Raw genomic sequence first — 24,868 nt, 5'->3', positions numbered from 1 at the left:
TCTGAGGTGAGAACCATGCAGGGGGGCCAGTTAATCTCAGTACTGATACCATTTAAAGTTTACACAAAGTTAAGCCATCAAAGCAGCCAGACAAGTGGGGGGGCTACCAGTTGGACAGCACTGCTTTAGGCCATTCCAGCCACCAACACTTGGCATCATGTATGGCTGAATACTCAATCAACTCAACATACCACCAACAAAAATGCCAGTAAATGCTTCCTGCTGATTGGTTGTTATGGGTTACTGTTCCTGGGCAAATATAGTGCTTTTTGTATTTTTAATATAACCCCATTGTTGTACATATTGTAGATGGAGGCAGAAAGCCTACTTGAGAATCACTGGCAATGCTCAGTACTACAGAAATCCCTACCCAACCCTTTCTATGCATTTGCCATTCAGAAATAAATGTTGATATCAGGGCTATCCAGAAGATGCATCTAGAAGCCTGTATGTGCTGCTGTTTCATGAAGGCTACATAGCATGCACTATTATTCCAAAGCACCCCATTTCTTTGCAAAGAGATAACAACACCGTGTTACAACTGTTTATTCAACATGAAAGCATTCTAAAATATACAAGCATTATAGGAATGGCAAATTGTAGGTAAACAAAACTAAAACAAAAAGCACTTTTGTGAAACAAAAATAATTGAAACAAATTTATTTTAACCAATGATATAAGAAATTGATAGGGTTGCTTTATTACCAAAAAAAAAAAAGTTCATATTCTCCAGACTGTTTACTGCTCTTACAAAATTTTATAACCAGATAAAGTTGACAGCTGGGCAAAAGCCAGTGCATTGATAATTAGTAGATACATTTAAAAGGCTGTGACAGTAGTAGGGAAAGTCCTGCCTTACACAGTATAATGACAACAGTCAAATGTAACTTAAAGCTGTACAGAAACTTGCAGTTTGTAGTAACAGGGGATTCAGAAACACCCATATTCAGTACTGGCATGGAGTCTTATCCTGCTTTGTGCCAGATATCCCCCCCCCCCCCTGCCCACTAAATAGTGACTATCTATGGCATCTTACAGCAGCCCATTTGGAATTTGCCAGAATGCAGATTGTCAGTCCGGACTGGATTCTGCTTTTCAGAATCTGTGCCCCATTCCAAGTAAAAGCAGAGGGAATTCAAGTCCCAGAATTCGTCACTTCACAGTGGAACAAGGTTCAATTTATGCTCATTGTAGTATTCCAGGGCAGAAGAGAAGGGTATTGCAGTGTGTATTACAACTATTCTTGTAGTCAGAAAGCAATTTCACTTACCCCTAATGTCCCAAATAAATAGTAAATGCTGTAATAAATCAAAAACAAACCGAACCGAAACAAAAACAGTTGATAAAGTGTAAATATGCACAGGAGGCCTGTGAGCCACTCACAAAGAGCCCGTATTCTATATTCCTCTATGAGGATCACTGATGTCTATGATAATTGGATATTGGAGGCAAAACCATCCTATTGGGTTATTTAATGTTTAAATGTTTTTTTAAGTAGACTTAAGATAGAGATCCAAGTTACACAAAGACCGCCTTATCTGGAAAACCTCAGGTCCCAAGCATTCTGGATAACAGGTCCAATACCTGTCCCAGATCACATCAAAGCAGTCTATGCAACGTGACCAGAGCTTGCAGACATTAGTGCACCCTACTGGTCTATCAGCTGATAAATAGAGACGGAACACAAAACATGACACAGAAGCAGAAACAAAAGCCAGCATTAACGTTACAGGGTTATTGGGGGGGGAAGGAGTAGACTTATGTGCAGGATATATTCTAAGGGGATGCAAATTGCTAGTGTTTTTTTCACTAACTGGAAATAAAAAAAGTCTTGGGTGTGGTCACAACCATTAGGGTTACGAGAAAGGACTAGTGTTAAACCTGTCCAACTATACCAACAGTAATCCCAATGCTTGGTCAGATTCCCCTGCTGCCAGTATGCTCACTGGATAGGGAGTTTGTTTGCTTTTTTGAACATTAAGAGTATTATTTAGTAGTTAAATAAATGCTCCTCTGCATCTGAAACACACATTACTGATTGTTCTGCTTCATTTCCTTTCATATTAGGAAGTCTCTCTCTTTGATAATACCCAACTTAGATTATGACCTGCAAACAAAAATATATATATATATCCAAGGCAATCTCAGAGAATAAAGCGGAGCACATCTAAAATATCATGGCTATCACTGACAAAATGCTAAATCAGAAGCAAAAGAACAAAAAAGATTTGGTCCTGGATTGGTCTGCCAGTATTAATATGGGAATCTTTAACTAAAAAAAAAAAAAAATTGTTTTATAGAGAAGAACAGAAAGGTAGAATCACATGGCCCTCTAGCAATTCTAGTAGTTTACCCTGTACCAGCTGGAGCTCCTCTTCCAAAAATGCACCAGGACAGGGTGTGTTACCTGAGCACCGTGCAACCATATTGGTCCAGTTTCCCAGACACTTCCTGTTCCTATTCAAAATGAGCACATGTACAGCTTAAGAAGTAAATTGAATCCTTGGGGGGGGGGGGGGGGGGTGTAACAGCTTGGCACCGCCCCTCCATGATGCACCTTGTAGTTCTCCCATAAAGTCAGGGAGCTTTTTATACAGATAATGATATCATTGCCATACTCTTTTCTTGGTCCAACATTAAAGGGAAAATATACCCCCACATACTTTTTTTTTTTTTTTTGCACAGACATAACTGATTCCACAAATTCAAATGAAACCATTTCCCAACTTCTCGTAGTTACACAGTGGGATTACAAATAGGCATTTGAAATACAGAGCAGTGCAAACAGCACCCCACCCCCAACGTGCCCACTAAATACCATTCAGAAACATCCATATTCAGTACTGGCATGGAATCTTACCCTGCTTCATGCCAGATACGCGCCCCCCCACCCCACACTCAACTGCCCACTAAATAGTGACTATGGCATCTTACAGCAGCCCATTTGGAATTTGCCAGTCCCAGAATTCATCACTTCACAGAGGAACAAGGTTCAATTCATGCATTTTAAAGAATGAACAAGCTTATGTAAAAAGAGGGAGGGTATATTTCCCCTATAATATCAGTCACAGAAAAAAAGAAATTAAAAAAAAAAAAAAAAAAGGGGACCTTCTCCACCAATTTAAAAAATACTCCCACATCTTATGCATTTACTAAATGTAATACTGTATTTGTGACAATGTTTTTAAAATTACAAGGAGACTTCTCTGTTCAAACTGATGAATGTCCAAAAAGGACCCACAATAAAAGCAATATGATGGCCTTACTGAAAGATATAACCACTGTATAAACCTTGCTGTAAGAGAGGCTTCATAATTCATTAGCAGGGATGCACCAAATCCAGGATTCGGTTCGGTATTCAGCCTTTTTCGGCAGGGTTCTCGGCTGAACCCGAAAAACTGGGTTCGGTGCATCCCTATTCATTAGTAGGCTTTTGTGGCAAAAGATGCATTACAACAAGTAACCAAAAAATGAAATGGCATAGTGAAATAATCCACAAAATTGAAAATGGGAAAAAACATTTAAGGTGACAGAAATTCGACCTAGTTTTAACCTAAATATTGTGTAGCCCAGGTGACGCTTAATGTCAATATCATGGATCCTCCCATTCCTTAGGATTCAAATTTACTATCCAAACAGAACCAAGGACTCAAAAAGAGGAGTGAGGGACATATTTACTGGAATTTGCCAGTCATGTGCACAGACCAAACAATAAGAAATAAATCATACACATCCTCTTGACTTCATCTATTAGAAGAGATAGTTTTAATCCTGCTCAGTGGTGTTTTTGACAGATGATACACTCTCGCTGGTTGTGCTCATCGGGGAACTTCTTTGTGTAACGCTTTGCTGCTCCTCCTCACTTAAAAACTCCCCCAGGAGACAGGAGAACTTGCGGTCACCAAAAAGGTGGTTAAGTCTTGTTTCGAAGAAAGACTGCAGCTCAATGATCGACTGCACCACAGCTTTGTCCTGAAGAAAAAAATATTTCAACACTAAATAAAATGGATAAAAGAATTATGTGGCTATTCTTGCTCAAGTATCCCCAAAACAAGACCATCGCAGGATTTAAATTATATAGAAAAAATATTTTAGTAATAAATGCATCTAACCAGTCATTCTAAGCAATAAGCATTCATTAAAATACATCAGGAGTCAAACTCCTGTTCTCAGGTTTTGAAAAACAATGTAGCAGAGGTCAGTAATCCACCAGCTGGTTTTCTGTAGTAATCACAGTACCAGTAGTTTAGAGAATACCATTATCAATTACATTTACCCTAAAGGTATTCTTAAAAATATTATTGCTTTAAAGTGATAAAAATATGTTTTGTTGTAGTGCTGGGCGGTATACCGGTAAAAACCGATCACCGGTTTTTTTTTTTGAAACCGATATAAATTTTTGACATACCCCCATACCGGTGTGCTGAATACTTCCGGGTGCGCACGTGACGTCAGCGCGCACGTGACGTCAGCGCGCACACTCTACAAAAGCGCCATCGCTAGGACGCATTCAGAGTCGGATACCAATGTGAGCTGTCGGGGGGTGCCTGGCCAGTAATTATATTTTATGTGAAGGGGATGGGTGGGGGTGGGTGGGTTATACTTATGTGAAGGGGATTGGTGGGGGTGGGTTATACTTATGTGAAGGGGATGGGGTTGTGTTTGGGGTGGGGGTGGGTGGGGGTTATATTTATGTGAAGGGGATGGGGGGGTGTTTGGGGTGGGGTGGGGGGGTGCGTGGGGGTGGGGGGGCTGCGTGCGGATGGGGGGGTGTTTGGGGTGGCGGGGGGTGTGTGGGTGGCGGGTGTTTGGGGTGGTCACCTAATCATGCATGGGGAAAAAAAAAATACCGTCAAATACCGTGATACCGATATAATTTTGAAAAATACCGTGATATAAATTTTTGGTCATACCGCCCAGCACTATTTTGTTGCCCTACACTTGTAAAACTGGTGTTTTTGCATCAATATACTTTATATATATGTATAAAAAAAAAAAAGGTTCTGTAGCCATTTAAGCAGGAAAAAATGAGAAGCGGCACAGGTTACACAGCAGATAAGAGATAAGCTCTGCAGAAAACAATGGAGTTTTACAGAGCTTACAAGTTATACTATGTGACCTGTGCCATTTAGCCATATTTGAATTTGAATAGCTGCCCCAGTGGCTACAAATCAGCTTTGTTGCTATAGCAAACAACTTTTTCCAGTGCAGGGCAGCAGTACATAATACTCCAATTATCTTGATAAATTTTAATTTTTTTGGTCTTACCATTTCTTTGAAAATATTACAATTGTTTACATAATGTATGTATATAAAAAGTTGCTTAAAATTATATTTTATTTGCCTCTGTACCCAGATCTAACTAGGCAGAGAAATGATGCATGAGAAGATGAAATGCTATGTTTCATATAATGTAACCCAGTTATCCCCAACCAGTGGCTCAGAAGCAACATGTTGTTTTACCATGGATGTTGCTCCCAGTGGCCTCAAATTAGGGGCTCACTTTTGAATTTCTGGCTTGGAGGCAAGTGTTGATTGCATAAAACCCAGTTTAAACAGGCTGCCAGTCCATATAGGGGCTACCAAATAGCCAATTATAGCTCTTATTTGCGCCCCCAGGAATTTTTTTCCATTTTTGTGTTGCCCCCCAAGACTTTTTCCATTTGAATGTGGCTCACAGTTATAAAAGGCTGGGGATCCCTGATGTAAGGGATAACCATTTACACACATGGAATATATATTGAAGGAAAAAGGCTCCCTGACCTCTGCAAGTTTGCTCACGCTTCTGAACATCATCCACACGTCTCTAACAAAGTCTTCAGGTGTACTATATGAAGGGGAGCGTTTCTGCTGCAGTCTGGCACGAATAAATGTAAGGTCAATCATAGGATCATTTTCCTGGTAAAGAAAAAAAACAAAGTGCAGTTTGATTACATGAAACACATAGAAATGAATAACCCCTAAAATAGATAAACCCATTATATATGGCAATTAGTTGCAGACATTTTTCTGTTCTCAAGACTGAAAAGGATACACCATCTTTGGGTGTATTTGCATATAAGTAGTGGCCACCTCTATCTTGTTACTTCACCCTGTGTGTGTGTGTGTGTGTTTGTGTATGTGATCTAAGTAGAGCGCACCAGGAGATCACATTAATGATTATCTAAAGCCTCCACATGTTTTATAGGCAATCCCACATATTTCTGCCTCTGTTCATGTTTTAAGCAGACTACACTTTATACAAAAATAACATTCTTATAAAGCAAAAAAAAAAATTGAACTTACTGAACTGGAGGATAACCTGTGGAAGGGCCGGCACGGCTCATGACAAAGCATTTCCAACAACAGACGTTCACATTTCTGCAAAAATAACACACAATACATTCCAAAACACAAGTTCTGTGAGGGGTGGAATTTTCACTTCACTTATTTTATAGGCCAACAGGACCATCTGAATTGTATTCAGTGGTAAAACAGTGACCGGCATTAAGCAACAGCTACAAACCTTCTGATCAGACGGAGACAGACGGCTGGAATCTACAGCTGGTGACTGAATCATGTCGACGCCTTGATCGTTTTTGGGCACGAGATCCTGGCACAACATGCACTTCCATGCACCACTGTAAAGAACACATAGAAATGCTTAAATGTGTATAACAAAAGATTTAGAATGCAAATAACATTTAAAAAGTAATCTAGCTGTGTCCCACCTGTGGCACAATGTGCCAAAAAGTTGAGTGGCTTTAAATCCCCTTTTCCTGAGCTGCTGCCCCACCCCTGTGCCAAGAACGATCTAGCTGGGGTTTACAATTTGGTGGATTGTATAGTAAACATAAACCAGCACTAATGACCACTTGCTTGAACCAGAAGCTGAGGGCTGAAGTAAATGAAGCAAAATACATATATGCCCAAATTTTAGGGTCTATTGTTGTTTATAGTGTTTATTCTTATAGTGCCTCTGACCTCAAATCACACACTGGAGAAATATTTATGTCCCCTGCTGCTTTAACCATTTAATATAAAAGACATTACTTTTGCAAAAGTTATTCTACCTTGTCATTTCCATGACTGATGGTAGGTGGCAGTCTCTGTGGAAAAGGCTTCTACATTGGCTACATGTCAGTAGGGCTCCTTCCTTCTGGCACACTTTACAACGGGCACCACTGAGCCCATCAGAAAATCCCCCGCTGCTTGCTCCTTGGAAATCAGAGGAAGTGGCATTACCAGCTGCAGTAGGCTGGCGGATTACAGGTGGCACAGTTTCTGTCGAGCCATCTGGTCGAATAACTAAGGATTTTTCAGAGCGGTCAGATGTTGGGATAGGGATGCCTGTTTCCATGGCTTCTTCCTAAAGGAAAACAAAATTAAAAAATTGTTTCTAGAGTTTTTGGGCAAATCAATTCGTAAATGGGATATTTAAAGGATGAAAAAAAGACATTTAGGCTTATTGTTTATTGTTAATAATTTTGAAGGTCTTCCAATCCAGGCTAATTCTCAACATTATGGTAAACAATCTTTTACATCTTTTCTTTATGCCCCTGTAGTGTATTAACTTGGGATAAATCTGGCATTATAAGTGTTGAGTTTAGTTGAAATGACCTATAGGAACTCTTATTTTGCTTATCAAACTCTAAATTTCTGACTATGTCTTGCCTAGATGATCAAAGGAATATTGTTGCCAAAATAAACTGTTTAAAATGGTCTGACCTCTTGTATAAATTAAATGAGACCTAAACCCAAAAATGTAATCTATGTAAACATACGCAGACTTCATCCTAATTTTCTGATTAGTGGTTTCTGAGATATTAGCAGTTTTAAACAATACCAATACCAGGCTTTCAGCTTAAAGGGGTGCTTTACCTTTGAGTTAACTATTAATATGTTATAGAATGTCATATTCCTAGCAACTGGTCTTCATTATTTTTTTCATCATTTTTGTATTGTTTGCCTTCCCCTTTTACATCTTTCCAGCTTTCAAATGGGGGTCGGTGACCCCACCAGCCCATGAACTATTGTTCTGCGAGGCAGCATTTTTATTGTTACTTTTTATTCCTTTAGCTTTCTTCTATTCAGCCCCTCTCATTTAAACCTGGTTGGCAAGGTAAACAAGACTCTCACAACCAGATAGCTGCTGAAATTCCAAACTGGAGGGCATCTGAACCAAAAGCTAAATATCTGGAAAACGACAAAAAATAAAAAAATGGAAACCAATTGCAAAATGTCTCAGAATATCAAGATCTATGTAAACTAAAACATAATTTAAAGATGAACAACCCCTTTAACTGCTCTCTTTGAGTCAGTTTGAGAGCTAGTCAGTTAACCGTAGTTTTTTTCAGAGGCAATTGTTAAGCAAAGAATCGGATAGTAGCAATATAAAACTGCTAATATATCAGAAACTAATTTAAAAATAGAAAATGTACTTTTTTAATTTGCAAATGTTAGATTTCACTATATTTGCAGTTTAAATGCTAATGGCATAATTGGCCCTTGCAAAAGCTTACCAAAGCCTCTTCCTGCTTAGTTCTATGCTAATGTAACACTGAACAAGAGCACTGAGCAGGAAAGCATCAGGACAAGTTTATGCTCCAGTAAATTAAGATTCTGACATTTTGCCAGGCCCTAACAGCAGGGGGCACTCTGGCAACACTTTCATGATACGATTCATTATTTTTTATAAGTAAATCTATTGTTGGTTTAAAGGAGACATATCCTATAAAAATTAACAATGTACCAGTGAATAATACTCTTCTAGATATAGACGGATTGTGCTTAAAAAAGTTGTGTTTCTGACTGATTTATTGAGAAATTCCACCAAAACTCCACTAGCCCCACCCATCTGTTCCACTTCCTGCTAGCTGAATCTCTGGATGAGCTGGGGAGCCGGCGGCTCTCAGTACACTGCACTGTAGGATAGGAACCAGTCAGCAGCTAGGCTGACCTGATAGGGAACTGAAGCCTGTCTGTGCTAGTGTGAGTGCAGGGCTGTGATTGGCTATCCCCCTCCTGGTGTGCTTCTGGCAGGGACCGTTAGGACACGCCCACCCTTCATTTCAAACTCAGACAGAGAAGGATCTATAGGGTGCTCCAATAAAAGGGCCATTTTTACAGATAGGATAAATTTTTAGCCCAAAGGGAAACCAGCACCATATATTATTCATAATTGCCTACAGGGTTAGGGGTTTTTCCCAGTTATCCAATATGTCTCCTTTAAAAATATACCACCACATTTTGTTGTACTTTACTGCTCAATTCTACCATAAAAAAAATATATATTTGCTTAATTTAACACAATATTTACAATTTTTACCTTCACAACAGCTTCCCCTGGAAGATTCCCTCTCTCAATTACAATTAAATTATAATCTTCATTTGTGTTTCCGGGGAAAACTTTGAAGACTGGTGGTTGAGTGTCGGGGTTAAGGTCTACATCCAAGCGCTCTAAACTGACACGTGGAACTTTTTTTAAAAGCTCATTTACATCACCTTCAGAACTGCGCCCTCTGTAAACAGGAATGAATTTCATTAAAATGGTAGGGTTGTTTTGTAAAGTTTTTTGCTACTTAAAATTACAGCAAAATTTGACTTGCATGCATACCTTTTCTGGCCAGGGAAAGTATCAAATCCAGAAGATTCTCCCTCTAAAATAAATTGGGAAAAAATATAAAAAAATATTTGAGAAAAATGGACAGTTGTATGATAGATACGTAGGCAAGTGTCAGCTTAAAACTCTGAACACACTACAATCCTGCTGAATTGTGGTTAATACATGGAATATGGTGTTGTGATCTCTCTATACACGGCTATAGCCCAAAAAACGCAGTTTACCATTTCCATGTTCCATTGTCTGTCCCTCCCACCAATGCTGCAAGGCTATACCCTACTATCTTCTTATGGTATTATAGAACTGCGGGAGGACTACTGGATGACATAAGTAGGGCTAAGGCAACAGTTACTGAATAATGGAGTCTTACAGAAGCCTAAAAAATAGCTGAACGAATTACACCTTCATACATGTTAGGGAAAACAACTGTACTCACTTGCTATTTGCCTAGTGGAATATTTTTTATTTCTGTAGGGTGGAATATATACATGATTGGAAGAATTCCAAAATGTGTGGGTTATCTGTGGCACATGAACTTGCTCTTGAAAAGCTTCCTTACTGCAGCAATGTTATACATTACCAGCGTACTTCTATGTTATATGTACGTACCTGCAGAAGACCCATCAAAGTCATCCATCATCTGCAAGTGGGAAAAAAATAACAGACATTAAAAAAGGTGAATGTTGTACATTCCCAGATGAAAAGACATAATGAAAATATCAGTGCACTGGTAACATGAGCTTACGTGCCCTATAGGTACTTTAGACTGTCATAGTTTCAACTACTTTTTAGATCCGTACAATCATTATTTACAAGGAGATTAAATAAAGTTTCATGTTCAGTGATTACACAAAAAGTAACAGTGAAAACAAAATAAAAAAAACAAAACATCTACAACACCGTTATTCAATATGATCAAGGCAACATTATAAGATAAAAGAGGCAAATTACCATCGGCAGTACTGACACTATAGCAGTGTTTTGTACGCACTGTTCTTTGCTGGGATACAGGGGCAGGCAAAATGCCCTGTGTGCCATAAACCTTAAGGGCTCTGGCACACGGGGAGATTAGTCACCCGCGACAAATCGCCCAGTTCACGGGCGACTAATCTGCCCGAAATGCCATCCCACCGGCGAAAATGTAAATCCAAGTGGGATGGCATACGCGGCGGCGTGATTTTAGTGAAATTGCGCAAGTTGCCTTGAGAGGAAACTTCCACAATTTCAGTGAAAATCTCCCCGTGTGCCAGAGGCCAAAAGGATACAAACAGGTAAACCTTTGGGATTAAAAGCTCCATTTACAAAGGGAAAGTCTTAACTTATCTGGCTACTTAATACCTCAGAATGCCAGTACCAGAATTAGGGAGTGGGTTAGCTTACTTACAAGTGTGGCTTGCTTCTGCATTACATGCTACTCTGTAGGCAGCCACGGGGGAAATGAAGGCACTTCATCTGTGTATCTCAATGCACATGGAGCTCTGATTTCTTGCCGACATAGGGCGGGTTGCAGTTACAGGGAACTAGGCATAGTGCCATGTCAACATTGCACACTATACCATCTTTGTAAACCACTAGTATTGTCTTCTACTGTGTACCTATATATTATATTTAGCACGAAGGCACATGGGATATTTGTGCCATCAGAGAATGGCCTAAATCCACACAACTGCCTCCTAACGGCTGTAATGCAAACTTAATACATGTTTAAGGGACAGAACCGCCAGTCTGGTGCTTCCAGTTTGCATAAAGTCAATGAGAGGAGGAAGGAGCAGAAGCTTCAAAAGTTAAAACTTCCTTCATAACTGAATCATGTGCACACCTTCCAATCAAGGCTGAAATATCAAGTCATACACCAAAGGCACAAAATCCATACACTTGGACCTGTGAAAGTGATCTGTAATTAGGGGGTTTTCAAGGCCACTACAGAACATTCCTATATCAGTTACATTAGTTGAACATATCTATTTACATTAAATAAAGTCCAAGGGGGGGGGTCTCTAATGGGATGAACGTGATATGTTTTTTTTCAATTTGTTTTTGTTAAATATCCCCATCTTGTAATCCAAACCTGCATGGGCTGGATGAAGTTACCAGCTGTACCAGCTCTGGCTGGAGATGCTTGAATCTGGGAAGCACCAAGCCTTGGTCGATTCTGTACCATTGGATTAAAGTTAGTAAGAGAAGCCAGCACCTGAGATGACGCAGAATTTATAGACTGGGCTGCCAACGATCCAGAAGATGACTGAGGAACACCTGTTTTGTCGCATACAATTTTGCCTGTAAAATGGAAATAAGACTGCGGTTATAAATATAAAATAAAGATAATGCGCCCACTGACGCCAATTTTATGGTGAAGCAAAACAGGATAGATTCATCACTAAAGGCTACATGTATACTGTTGCCATCAATGGTCCAATATTATTTAGTTGATGACAGAATCTGGTTGTTATAATTTCCACGTTAATCTTAAATTCAAACACTGAAACCCACAATCTCTGTTTTCAGTCACCGGGTTCAGTGATCATGAAGAAACATAGCTCAGATTTATACAGGCGTTACTGATTAAACAAAATGGCAGCCTCCAGTCAGTGGGGCCCTTCTGGCCAAGCCTGAAGAACAGTTCTTGTTCTTTTCACAGACAATTAGTTTTGGTAAGGAGATAGGGCTCTATGAAAAGCAAGCAAGATGAAGCCATGCTGATCGCTCAGCCAGATACTGCTGGCAACTGTGTGGGATGTTCTTAGACAGAAGCTGTTTGGATCACACAAGCAGGCATTTATTATTTGAAACTTTGCCACAAGACATCAGTTATCTCTTCACTGAACATTATGAATAAGAAAAAGGGAAATGTTTCATTTCTTACCAAAAAACTCTGCATGCTTTGTCCAGGTATCAGAGTCCCACTGGAACTTTAAATCACCTAAAGGCTCAACTGGATCTACAATAACTTTTAGAGCACGATGCAACTGAAAATGTATCTATTGATCAGACAAAAAAAATGCAACAATTTAGGATGCATACTTAAGTAAAATCAGAAAGACAAAGCTAAACGCTATATGTTATATTACCAGTTTCTTTGAAAGCAATAAGGCTATGTTGTTGTCACTTTCCAGTGCCCACGTGGCAAACCTAAGGATGTGCTCTTGATGCTTTTGCAATTTGTTCATAGCCCAGTGCTGCTTTTCCAGTTTATCCTGATGACCTTCTGTTACTTTCTAAAGAAAAAAAAAATATATATATATATATCATAGGATGGGTAGCTTCAGCACTGTGATTTAAAGTTATCCAGAATGTATCCAGAAGCCTATGATCAGGTCAGGCACAGTGGTAGGTGAACTGGACCAGCAACATTACTTACAATTGCATCGAAAAATACAGACATTCAGGAGTTGTTGCATTCCTACAAAGGCTGATAATTTAGAGCTGGATCATCAGCATTTAAGATTTTGTTCTAAGAATGGAACTTATTTTTGTACCCTTTTGTACCTGTTATTAATTGTATTTTTTTTATGGAACCTGTATGTTCAATTACTGTACAGCACTGCAGAATTTATACAAAGGATAATAATAATAATAATCAGCAGAATTGTTAAAGGAGAACTAAACCCTAAAAATGCCATAACTTAAATACTAAATTGACTACACTAGCCAAAAGTTTCAGCATCTCTGTAGTAGTAATGGTACTGGTCTTTACAGTAGTCACAGGAGATCCCCATCTTGGATTCTGTTAGAACTGTCCGGGACAGGGCACATGGTCCGTGTGATCCGAGCAGCTGTTGAAAAGCTAAGTCTTTGCAAATTATCAAACAGAAAATGAGGTTGGCCTGTAATATAAGCTCATGCTACAGGGATAATTATTCTATTCTGATGCAATTGCCCTGATTTCAGAGCTGCCATGTAAAGTGAATCTAAATGAATTACTAAGCTCTAACTGACAGAAGCACAGAACATGTGCAGTGAATCAGCAGAAAAGATGATAGGGGGCTACTGGGGGCACAGATCTTACCTGCTAAAGGGCTGTGGTTGCCTTGGATTGGTGCAGAAGCCCAAAACAATGTTCAAAAGTTCTATCCTATTCCTTTAGTTAAGCTTTGGTTCTTTAAATTAGTTTCACTTATCTTTCCCATATGTCTTTGATTTAGGTTATTTTCTTGATACATTGAGGATGCACTAAAAGTTAATTTGATATATCTAGATCAGTATTCCAAGACACAGCTTATACTATATGATTTCTAGTTACTCTAAGAACTACAAATTTTGATTTAATACAAATTTTGTAAACCTCAAGAATTGACAGCACACCAGATAAGCAAATTACTTGCTCTTGCCCTGCTAAAACCTGCTAGCAATGACTCTGTATCTTAGACGACAACAGTAAAAAGAGTATTCAAGTTTGTATTTAAAGGAACAAAAGACAGCAGCTCAAACAGAAAACAAAATGTATTTATATAATTTGCCCATATCTCTTTCCTCCCAACAGCAAACTGTGCCTAATGCCAATCCTGCGTTGCACTGTACACTTACAAGAAAATCACTTATTGGAAGAGCAAATAAAAATGTAAATCAATGCTACTGCATACTTCATCTATCCCAAATATTCTTCATCAAAACTCACCTGCATATCATTCACTAGTAGTTTTCCACGTTTATTAAGTTCCTTCATTATGTGCAAGATTGCCATCTTTACATCCACTTGCAATCTCTTCTGTAAATCACTCACCTGTCGAATCCTACCAAAAATAAACAAAAAATCCTAAATTATCTGTTCCGATTTAACACTAGCGTATGTATTTGGTTTCCCAGGATCACCCACTGTTTTCAAAAGAAACTGATGCAAAGTCATTTAAGGCAGAAAGGAAGCAGTGTGTGACTTTGGAAAACACGTCCCTTCCCATTGGCAATAAAATGGATCACTGGTGGGTTTATTTTCTTTATACTACTGCAGGCATTGCGGGGAGATTAGTTGCCTGCAGTAGTATCAAGAAAATAAAGAATGAACAAGAACGCCAATGCACAAAATAAAAGAAAAACCAAAACAACCCACACTTAAACAGGATTGTAAGTAAACTTGCTGACTCTTCCACATGACTTTTGAGAAAGCGAATGCCCTGAAATTTAACTGGAGTTCTGTAATGTCCTTTAAAGTACAGTGGTCTGAACAATCACAAGTAAAGGTACAATTACTGCAGGGTTACAAACTGTTAGCCATTCCTCCCAGTGATGTAAGATGCTTTCTTCAGATCCCAGATCAGTGCTCCTTCGTAAAATGCCTTGGCCCAGAAAAACCTTGCCTGGCATCTCGCCATCATAGCCTTCTGGTTCCCAAGCATTCTCTGAGCTTGCCCAGAACAAATTGTCAAAGAAATTATGTACTGCATATATGATGGGGAACTAGGAGACTATGGGCTTGCGGCGCTGAATTATACAGGCAGGTGTGGTTTTGAAGAGATGAGGAGCACCAGGCTAGGTTCTGAATTAAGCAACTCTACTTTGTCCTTTAAACACAACTAGAATGAGAGTACCAACACTAATTAAGAAAACCTAAATATCTTAAACAGATCCCTACTAATATATTAATAAAAAATAATGCACCCTCCCTCCCCAAAATATCTTCGGTTCCAAAACACTAAGGGCAAAGGTATAACAAAAATTAACATTTTTATTTTATAAAAAAAAAAAAAAATATAGCACTTACGAAGTTCGAACATCTTTAGTAGATTTCTGTAAAGCCGTATGCTTATCTCCAAGCCGCTTGACCAGAGCAGAAAGTACCTTCCTTTGATTTTTAACAGCATCCTCTAAAAACTGGTACCTGAAAAGGTAGAGGAGGATTGGACTTATCCAGGGAACAAACAATAACTAGCCTGTATTTTATCACTGGATTAAGGAGAAGGAAAGGCTAGTAAAGAGTTAATCTCAAACTGCAGGCATACCTTCAGTTGTCTCAATAGTGCCCTTAAGTCTCCCCATATTTCAATCATTCAGATGATCAGAAGCCAAACAGAAAAAAAAGCTGAGCTGGGTAGAGAAGATTCCCATAATGCATCGCTCCTGCACACACTGTATGACTACGACCTTAGTACGCACATGCAAAGTAGCAGGAGTGCCCCCCATAGCATCTGGTAGCCATGGTGACCCTGCATAAGAAGTGTATGCAGGGTGAGCTGAGGCCACAAGAAGAAGACGCTAGCTGGTGCAGGTGGGGAGCGGATCGTCCGCCGCCTGTGCTGGGGAGGGAAGTGGATCGACGGGGGGGGGGGGGGGGGAAGGGCGAAACCATGTAATGTGGAGAGACGCCGCAGGTGCGGGGGGTGGGGGAGCGGAGCAGTGGCGGTTGGTTGCGATACCATGTCAATTGAAGGGACACCGCCGGTGCTGGGAGGAGCGCTGGGGGGGGCAACACCATGTCACTTGAAGAGGCACCGCAAGTGCTGGAGGGGAGCAAAGCGGAGCGGCGGGGGTGGTGTGTTATTGATTGGGTGCTGCACCTTGTCACTGCATGTGCAATACAGCAAATCTCCTTGCTCTTGCTCGGGGTGCTTTCAACAGCAGCTGCTGAAGGAAGCATAGCTGCTGCTGCTGGAAACTTTAAGAAGCTCATAGTAAGCTCCATGTGCCCTCTCTCCATCTCCCTCTTTCCCTGACTCTCTCTGTCTCTGGGGGGGAGGATGTTGGAGCATATGCAGTTGAGTGTAGTGAGGGAAAGGAAGTGGGCATCCCAATTAAAGATGGCAGCTCGGTTCACTGAAACGAGTAGGTAGTATGTGTATCTCAGTAAATCTTTCACTAGGCAAGCCAGAAATACAGCGTTTTTACATAGCAATAGTAGTACTATTTAATAGTGTGCGTAATAGATTTTGACTTTCCTTGTCCTTTAAGGGCTTTCGTAAATAATGCACCTACTGGTGATCTTTGTGTCCCTGTAGTTGGCAGTCCCGGCAAGTTAAGGTATCACAGGATTCACAATAAAGCATGAGAGGTTCATTTTTATGCAAAGGACAGTAAACTGCTCGCTCTGTTTCCTTTTTGGAAGAACCTAGAATTTGAAAAGAAATGAATTATTTGCTGAAGGTGCAAATGCAGGAAGGCGCCAGGGATACTGAGTGCTGTCTGCCTTTATGCACGGACATTTAACAAGCATCTTGAATCCTATACTAACATTTGTGCATAGAATTATGTATTATTGAGCAATTGTATGAGTGTATAGATTTAGTAGGCCGACAACACCAGATATTTCTAACTGAAACTGCCCCTGCACTTCAGGGAGCCATATTGCAAGCAAGGCTTTAAAGGGGTAGCTCACTTTTAGATTTTTTTTTTCTAGGACATTTTGCAAAAGCAACACCAAGTAAAAATATGCTAAAAATAGGACATCCTAATAGATACTAAAAGTTAACCTATGGGCACCTATTGCACAAAAAAAGTTTTCCCTGCTGGATGTGCATGCTAATAGAGCCCCCACTCCAGAAGGGGCATACAATTTTTAATTATTTTTTTTTGCAAAAAAACCTAAAGCCAGAATAAGGCCTTCTGCACCTGGTGGGAGCTTGTGGCGCAGGTGTAGGGACACAGACATGTGCATAATGAGTGAGCATTTATTGGACAAAATGTGACCTTTAAAGCAGATCTAACCCTTTAGCTGACCTTTAAAACACAAAACAGAATGGGAGTTCAGTGTTTCTTTTACAAATATGTGGGCTGTAACTTTGAGTTAAAATGTTTGTAAACACAGACATTTACCCATCCACGCAACATACAGGGGACTAGGGTTTAAAGATGAAAACATACCAGGACCTGTAGCATTAAAAGGTCCATTTAATACTGTGCAGCTGAATTCTCATCAAAAGCTAATAACTATGCTTTCAATGTTATAATACTGTTCTACAATTTAAGTAGGTTGTACCAAATGTAGCAAGGTAATTAAAAGAAATTACTTTTAACTTTGATGGTGTGATCCTTTGTGTATTTCACTCGCTGATGCGCCTCCACACAGGTCTCACATAGCCACTCTGTGCACTCGACGCAGTAACTATTTGCTACAGTATTGTCATCACAGCTGGTACATCTCTGTATTTCAAAGAGAATATTGTAAAATGTAAATAAATTACAGAAAAAAAAAAGACATGCACATTAAGTAAACTACTGGAGCTAAGGCTTGTGTTTATTACTTCACCTTACCATAACTTCTGCAGTCTCCACTCTGCTTCTTTAAACACTTGCAACTGCAAGTGATCCTTTTTGGAAGACCCTCACACTGATCCCTTCCAACATTAACGTTAAGAGTGACTCACAAGTCAAAGAGCATGTGCAGTTGACTTTGTCATGGCAGACATGACTCAAGGCCAAACACTGCTCAAGCATGAGGTGCACATGCACTTTATCCTGGGCCTTGGAGGATGGTAAGTCCTTGGAGGGGATCAACGTTCTTCCAAGCAGGACAACTTGCAGTTGCAAGAGTTCTGAAAAACAATGGGGACAAAAGGAGTTAGGATAACTTTCTAAAATGCAGCAACCCTGCAAATATATGCTGGATAAGCTGCAGTTGTCCTTTAAATGGTACATATGATCTCCACAGGATACAAATGACTAGGCTACTTCTGATGAAGATGCAACTATCTGCGTAGAATCACACAGTTCCAAGATATAAGCATCAGAATATTAGTGATCAAGTACAAGCCCTCCAAAGGGATGCTAATAATCACCACCACGATTATCATCACAACCACCATCCTCATCACCACAATCACAACCATCATCATCACCACAATCACAACCACCATCACCACCAATAAAGTTTACATTTAGATTTTATAAGCAAAGTTAAAAATATTGCACAAATTCAAATTCACCTGAATTGTTTCAGTTACGGGTTCGGAAGTGGGTTCCACTTTTAGAAAGTAGTTCTCAACAATATCCTTCTGGAAGCACTGGTGCTTGCATATGGGGCAATTAACTACAGCTGTAAATATATCCAAAACAGTTTTAGCAACAGGACACAAAACACCTGTTTAAACATGGCCAGAAGTTAAAAAAAAAATATGCCCTAATTAACCATCATCTATATAACTTTCACAATATCTCTTTTTAAAGCTGTTCTTACATAAAATTAAAGTGATATTGTTACTAAAAAACATCTCCACAAAATATTAATGTACATTAAAGTCCATCAGTCAGAATTTCCAATGCTAACAGACTACTGCAACTTAAATAAGGAAGCCCCCTCCTAGAGAAACGATGAGAGACAATGTTAAGATAAATGTAAAATAGTTTAATTTATGGTATCAGTATCTCTTTAATATTAAATATGCATATATAATATAACATAACATTTTCAATATTGCAAGTTTTGGTGCCAAAATTAAAAAGGCTGCAGCATAGGGGGCCAATACTCCACCTGCATTTATACACAGGCCAAAAAACAAACTTGTGTGGATTTAGCCATAAGCTGGCCATACACATGGCGATTTTCGATCTTTTGTCTGTTCAGGACTGAATCGTCAGATATGGAGGTAGAAACAATAGGATTTCTACCTCCTTCTACAGATTCAGCCCTGAAGGCAGATTTTGCTCAGGCGCCTGATCAAAATCTTCTAAAGCGCACGATCAGCGAATCGACCGATAGCAGCAGCCTCCTGCGATATCGGTCGCCTCGTCGAGTTGCCATACACGCACCGAATATTGTACGAAACAAGGATTATATGTCATTGCAGTCAATCACTTTGAGCCTTACTGCACAGCAGAGACATCAAAACGCTGTGACTCAACTGACAGCTACCAAAATGGTGCTAGTGTATATATTACGAATGCTACAGCAGCCCAGGAATACCACTGCCCAGTGGTACCCAGACATTACTAACAAGGGATCTTATAAAGGGATACTGGAAAAACCTGCAAAAGAACAAAACAGGATAGTAGTCTAACAGAGCTCTTTGTAGCCAGGGTTCCACTGGTAGGATGCAGTTTACCTATTTGGAAACCCCTGCCATAGTCCTGCTTAGCCAGAATGCATTGTGGAGCATGTTTACCATTGCAGGATATACTTGTATTAGTGTTATCCCCATCAAGATCTAACACTGCTATAGCACTGTAATGGATCGGTTTTAGCTTCATAACATTTGTTTATTAAATATAGCAATTGATATCTTCACAAACAAATAAGATCAATTTCTCAAGTGCTTGGGAAATCTGCATAAGAACAGAATGGTAGCCTGATGGGTTTGTTTGTAAACATTGCTGTACTAGCAGCCAGTTTTGGATTTACTAGTAGATCTCAATCTACATTTTGAACACCCCTGCTGCAAAGCATTTGAGTTTGCCACATTGCACCTGTATAACTAGAGCTAGCAAATATTATAGAAATAAAAAGCTGCCAATTTTGCCAGACACAAAAAAACAACAAGAAACAGAAGCTAACAGAGAGGTACAATGGGTAGGATGTTGTGCACCTGGTTACTATACCTTTAAAGGAACAGTAACACCAAAAAATTAAAGTGTATAAAAATAATTAATATACTATGTACTATTGCCCTGCACTGGTAAAAGTTGTGTGTTTGCTTCATAAACACTACTACAGTTTATATAAATACCCTGTTGTGTAGCCATGGGGGCAGCCATTTAAATTGAAAAAAGGAGAAAAGGCACAGGTTACTAAGCAGATAACAGATAAGTAGCAGATTCCCATTGTATTCTACACAGTTATCTGTTATCTTCTTATGTAACCTGTGCCTTTTCTCCTTTTTTCAATTTAAATGGCTGCCCCCATGGCTACACAACAGCTATTTCTATTAACTACAGTAGTCTTTCTGAAGCAAACACACAACTTTTACCAGTGCAGGGCAACAGTACATTATATTTTAATTATTTTAAAACATTTTTATTTTTTAGTGTTACTGTTCCTTTAATGTTAAATATAAAACTTGTATATAAATAGAAGGACATGTAAAGTGTATTTCAGGGAGGGGTGCAAAAAGATTAGGAACCCCCAGTGAAATAGATTTTCCTGAGAAAACTGCACCGGCCTGTGGAAAAAATTATTATCAGCGCAGTACAGCAAAATCTACTGCACATATGAGGAACACCAAAGGGATAAAGATCTCAGGTAAGGATATGCCAGCGTATTGCTTAGGTAGCTTTTCCATGGTCTGATGCATTTTTCTCCTAACAGGAGCCCTGGTCCAAGGAAAAGTGTAGCAATCTATTTAACTGCGGGCGCTTACATTTTGGCATCTCCCAGTAAAATAGACTTTACATGTCCTAAAAATTTGCCATTCTGTCCTTTCCTGCACAGCTGTTTCTGCCTCTTGAAAAAAATGGAACAGAAGTAAGCCTTGAATGATTCTTCATGGGTCTGTTAATCAGCTGACTTAAAGGGGTAGTTCACCTTTAAATTAACTTTTAGTCTGATGTAGAGCGTTATATTCTGAGACAATTTGCAATTGGTTTTCAATTTTTTTTATTTGTGTATTTTTAATTATTTAACTTTTTGTTTAGAAACTCTCTATTTGGAATTTCAGCTCCAATCTGGCTGCTATGGTCTAAATTACCCTAGCAATCAGGCAGTCGTTTGAGCGCAAATTGGAATGTTATTAAGAATTGGCCATTCTATAACATACTAAAAGTTAACTTAAAGGGGAACCACCCCTTTAAGCTACAATGATTCAGACCCAGAGAGTATAAAGGGACAGACATTTATTTACAAAATGTATTTACAAATAACTATTTTTAAGATTGGTAATGAAAGTTTAGCAAAAACTGAGGGATATTTTCTGCAAGTCACCCTTTAACTTAAAATCAGGAAAAAGACAGTTTGACATTTCTGTCAGAATTGCAATGGTCTATGGACTTCTTGCATGCTGCGTCTCACCCATATATGATCAAGCCTCTTGTGACTGCTACACAACGAGGAGTATTAAAACCCAAAAAACTTTTTTTTGCAAACTGGAAAAAAAAAAAATCTAAATAACTAGAAATATATATTACACATTTTTTAACGATGGTTTTAATGTTATTTGTAAATGTAATTGTAGTTTAAAGAATCAACTGTGGTTATTAAATTGCCCAAAGTTTCCTAGCAAGGAAACCCTTTCGTTAAACCAAAGCAACACGTATGCACGGGATGGCAAGTCGGGGAGACTTATCTCCCACAGTGCCATCCCACAGGCTAGAATGTAAATCGCCGGTGGGATGGCATACGTGTCACTGCAATGTCCCAAAGTCGCATGAAGTTTCCTGTCATGACAACTTCAGGACATCTCAGTGACTCGTATGCCATCCCACCGGTGATTTATATTCTAGCCAGTGGGATGGCATTGCGGGGGAGATTAGTTGCCTGCGACAACGAAGATTTGACACGGGGCGACTAATCTCCCCGTCGGTCACTGCCCTAAGGGTGAAGACACACTGAGCTACTAGTAGCAGCTACTTGTCACAGCTACTAAACTTCAAAAAAACCCCTGCCATAGAAAAAAATGAGAATTGCCTTTACTAAGGGCAGTGGCAAACTGGGACATTAGTCGCTTGCGACAAATCTTCGTGCGACTAATCTTCCAGCAATGCCATCCCACTGACTAGAACGTAAATCGCTGGTGGGATGGCATACGAGTCGCTATGATTTGCCGAAGTCACCCAAAGTTTCCTCTCAAGGACTAATCTCTCCATCTGTCACTGCCCTTAAACACACGTAAAGACGATTATCAGTAAATTATCAGCATTGTCTATTTCAGTAGCCACGACAAGTAGCTGCTACTAGTAGCTCTGTGTGTAGTAGCTAGCAGCTGTGTGTTCACCCTAAGGGCTCTGGCACACAGGGAGATTAGTCGCCCGCGACAAAACTCCCTGTTCGTGGGCGACTAATCTCCCCGAGTTGCCTTCCCCTGCCCACATGCGGTGGCGCGTTTTCACACAAATCGCCGAAAAACCCTCGCGAGGCAACTTCGTCGATTTGCGCAAAATCGCGCTGCCGCGTGTGCCATCCCACCAGTGACTTACATTTTCGTTGGTGGGATGGCAGGGGAAGGCAACTCGGGGGGATTAGTTGCCCGCGAACAAGGAGTTTTGTCGCGGGCGACTAATCTCCCCGTGTGCCAGAGCCCTAAGGGCTGTGACACATGGGGAGATTGGTCGCCTGCGACATCCCACCGGCTAGAATGTTAATCGCCAGTGGGGTGGCATATGCGGCACCGCGATTTGCCGAAGTTTCCTCTCATGCCGGGAGCAGACAGGGCGCCATGCCGGGAGCAGACAGGGCGCCATGCCGGGAGCAGACAGGGCGCCATGCCGGGAGCAGACAGGGCGCCATGCCGGGAGCAGACAGGGCGCCATGCCGGGAGCAGACAGGGCGCCATGCCGGGAGCAGACAGGGCGCCATGCCGGGAGCAGACAGGGCGCCATGCCGGGAGCAGACAGGGCGCCATGCCGGGAGCAGACAGGGCGCCATGCCGGGAGCAGACAGGGCGCCATGCCGGGAGCAGACAGGGCGCCATGCCGGGAGCAGACAGGGCGCCATGCCGGGAGCACTCAGGGCGCCATGCCGGGAGCACTCAGGGCGCCATGCCGGGAGCACTCAGGGCGCCATGCCGGGAGCAGACAGGGCGCCATGCCGGGAGCAGACAGGGCGCCATGCCGGGAACAGACAGGGTGCCATGTTGGGAGCAGACAGGGTGCCATGTTGGGAGCAGACAGGGTGCCATGTTGGGAGCAGACAGGGTGCCATGTTGGGAGCAGACAGGGTGCCATGTTGAGAGCAGACAGGGTGCCATGCCGGGAGCAGACAGGGTGCCATGCCGGGAGCAGACAGGGTGCCATGCCGGGAGCAGACAGGGTGCCATGCCGGGAGCAGACAGGGTGCACACAGTAAGCTGGCACCGTGCATGGCCTGGCATTCCCCTGGGCACCAAGGCAGCTCTTTGTTCAGATATTGAGCATGGTGGGCCGGAAACTGAGGCTTAGAACCCGGGTCCCCTTCCCACACTGACACCACACGGAAGGTGGGCGGCAACATGAGCCGCACATTCAGAGCAGGAGAGCTGCAGGCCTCCCGCCTCTTTCTTTCATACCTGAAGCCAAGTCTCCGCTGTTAGTGGCCACCTCAGGCGCAGGGGTCTCTGGCGGAAGGCAGGCCCGGCACACGGAGTGCAGGCACGGTAAGAGCTGGGGCTCCGTGTCCGCCCGTAACTGCTTCTTGCACACCCCGCAGCTCTCCAGTAGCTCCTGCCCGTCGGGCTCCCCGCTGCCTCCGTTGCCATTGTCGGTGCTCAGGACACTCCGCTTGTCACGCGTTGCAGCTACCGACATGTTGGGGGTGTTTTTCTTTCCCTTTGTGAGGAGCCTGCGCAAGAGAAGACTTTCCCGCCTCTTCCGAGAGACTCTATTGTTCTGCTGGCTCCCGCGGCCTGCCTGCCTGCTGTACCGAACTATCGCGCAAACAGCGGATGGATACGCACGCACGGACGGGACGTCCCCAACAGCAAAGCGCCGAAATCCTAGCGGAGCGATCGATTCAAAAAGTGCATGCCCACTAAGTGTGATGTCAGGAATGGGCGGGGCATGGACTTGCTGAGTGTCTTAGTAAAGTGCAGTTAAATAAGAATTACATTTTATTTGTTTTGTGTGATCTACTCCAGTGTTTTGTTTTTTTTTACTAAGGGGGATTATTTCTTATATGTCTGTGCTGATTTGGGCCATTAGCAAAGCTTTATTAGCCGGTAGAGCAGTGGTTGTCAAACTTTTTGTTCAGGCCCCCCTGATTCCTGAGACAGAAATAGGAAAATATTGGTGGATCAGTCATTCAGGCATAGATCAAAGAATATCTTGCCCTCAACCCTGGGCAATAGTTTCCACACATTTAGATAATTACTTGACTTACCAATCAAATGATTATTTTGTATGCAATATGAATAAGTGCTTGACTTTCCCTAGATTCCTCAGGCTGCAGGGTTCTAAAGCAATAATTAGAGATTTAGAGAAGAAACATTGGTCATGCCTCATTCTCTCATATAAAGATAGCTAATATACTTGTAACCCTATTTTGGCTACTATGGTACTTTTAACACGCAAATCACCTGCGTGTGGCGCTACAGGAGCCCTGAGCCCCCGCTTATCTATGGGGGAGAGGTATGATCTAAATAAATGGCGTGCCTTCACCCAGGGTAGGTATAGGTAGAACTATATATCTCCTCCCTGGGAAAACTCTATGATGTCCTCCTTGGACCAGGATTCCCAGCAACTCCCGGTACCTTGCCCCTCCCTTGGGGTAGCTGCTTACCAGAC

General features: G+C 41.2%; 1 protein-coding gene across 2 annotated transcripts; it reads right to left on the bottom strand.

The window, feature by feature from the left end:
• Nucleotides 1–530: 530 nt before the first annotated feature.
• On the bottom strand, nucleotides 531–24,134 carry trim28 (tripartite motif containing 28). 2 transcript variants are annotated; one of them, XM_002937602.5, is made up of 17 exons: nucleotides 23,656–24,134; nucleotides 18,451–18,560; nucleotides 17,536–17,668; nucleotides 16,505–16,637; nucleotides 15,297–15,413; nucleotides 14,217–14,331; nucleotides 12,670–12,816; nucleotides 12,465–12,579; nucleotides 11,793–11,878; nucleotides 10,211–10,241; nucleotides 9,596–9,638; nucleotides 9,308–9,500; nucleotides 7,053–7,348; nucleotides 6,506–6,620; nucleotides 6,286–6,360; nucleotides 5,764–5,898; nucleotides 531–3,972 (listed from the first exon to the last, which is right to left on the bottom strand). In XM_002937602.5, the coding sequence occupies exons 1-17, from the start codon at nucleotides 23,891–23,893 to the stop codon at nucleotides 3,766–3,768; spliced, it is 2,289 nt and encodes a 762-aa protein (XP_002937648.1). In that variant the 5' UTR covers nucleotides 23,894–24,134; the 3' UTR covers nucleotides 531–3,765. The 2 variants fall into 2 exon arrangements, with proteins under 2 accessions (XP_002937648.1, XP_031761563.1); XM_031905703.1 differs by lacking the exons at nucleotides 18,451–18,560; nucleotides 23,656–24,134 and adding an exon at nucleotides 17,780–18,065.
• Nucleotides 24,135–24,868: the final 734 nt, after the last annotated feature.

The sequence above is a fragment of the Xenopus tropicalis genome, chromosome 7 (assembly GCF_000004195.4).
Source record: "Xenopus tropicalis strain Nigerian chromosome 7, UCB_Xtro_10.0, whole genome shotgun sequence".
NCBI lineage: Eukaryota > Metazoa > Chordata > Amphibia > Anura > Pipidae > Xenopus > Xenopus tropicalis.
The sequence above is the reverse complement of the archived record's forward strand: the minus strand, read 5'-3'. Positions and strand labels throughout refer to the sequence as shown.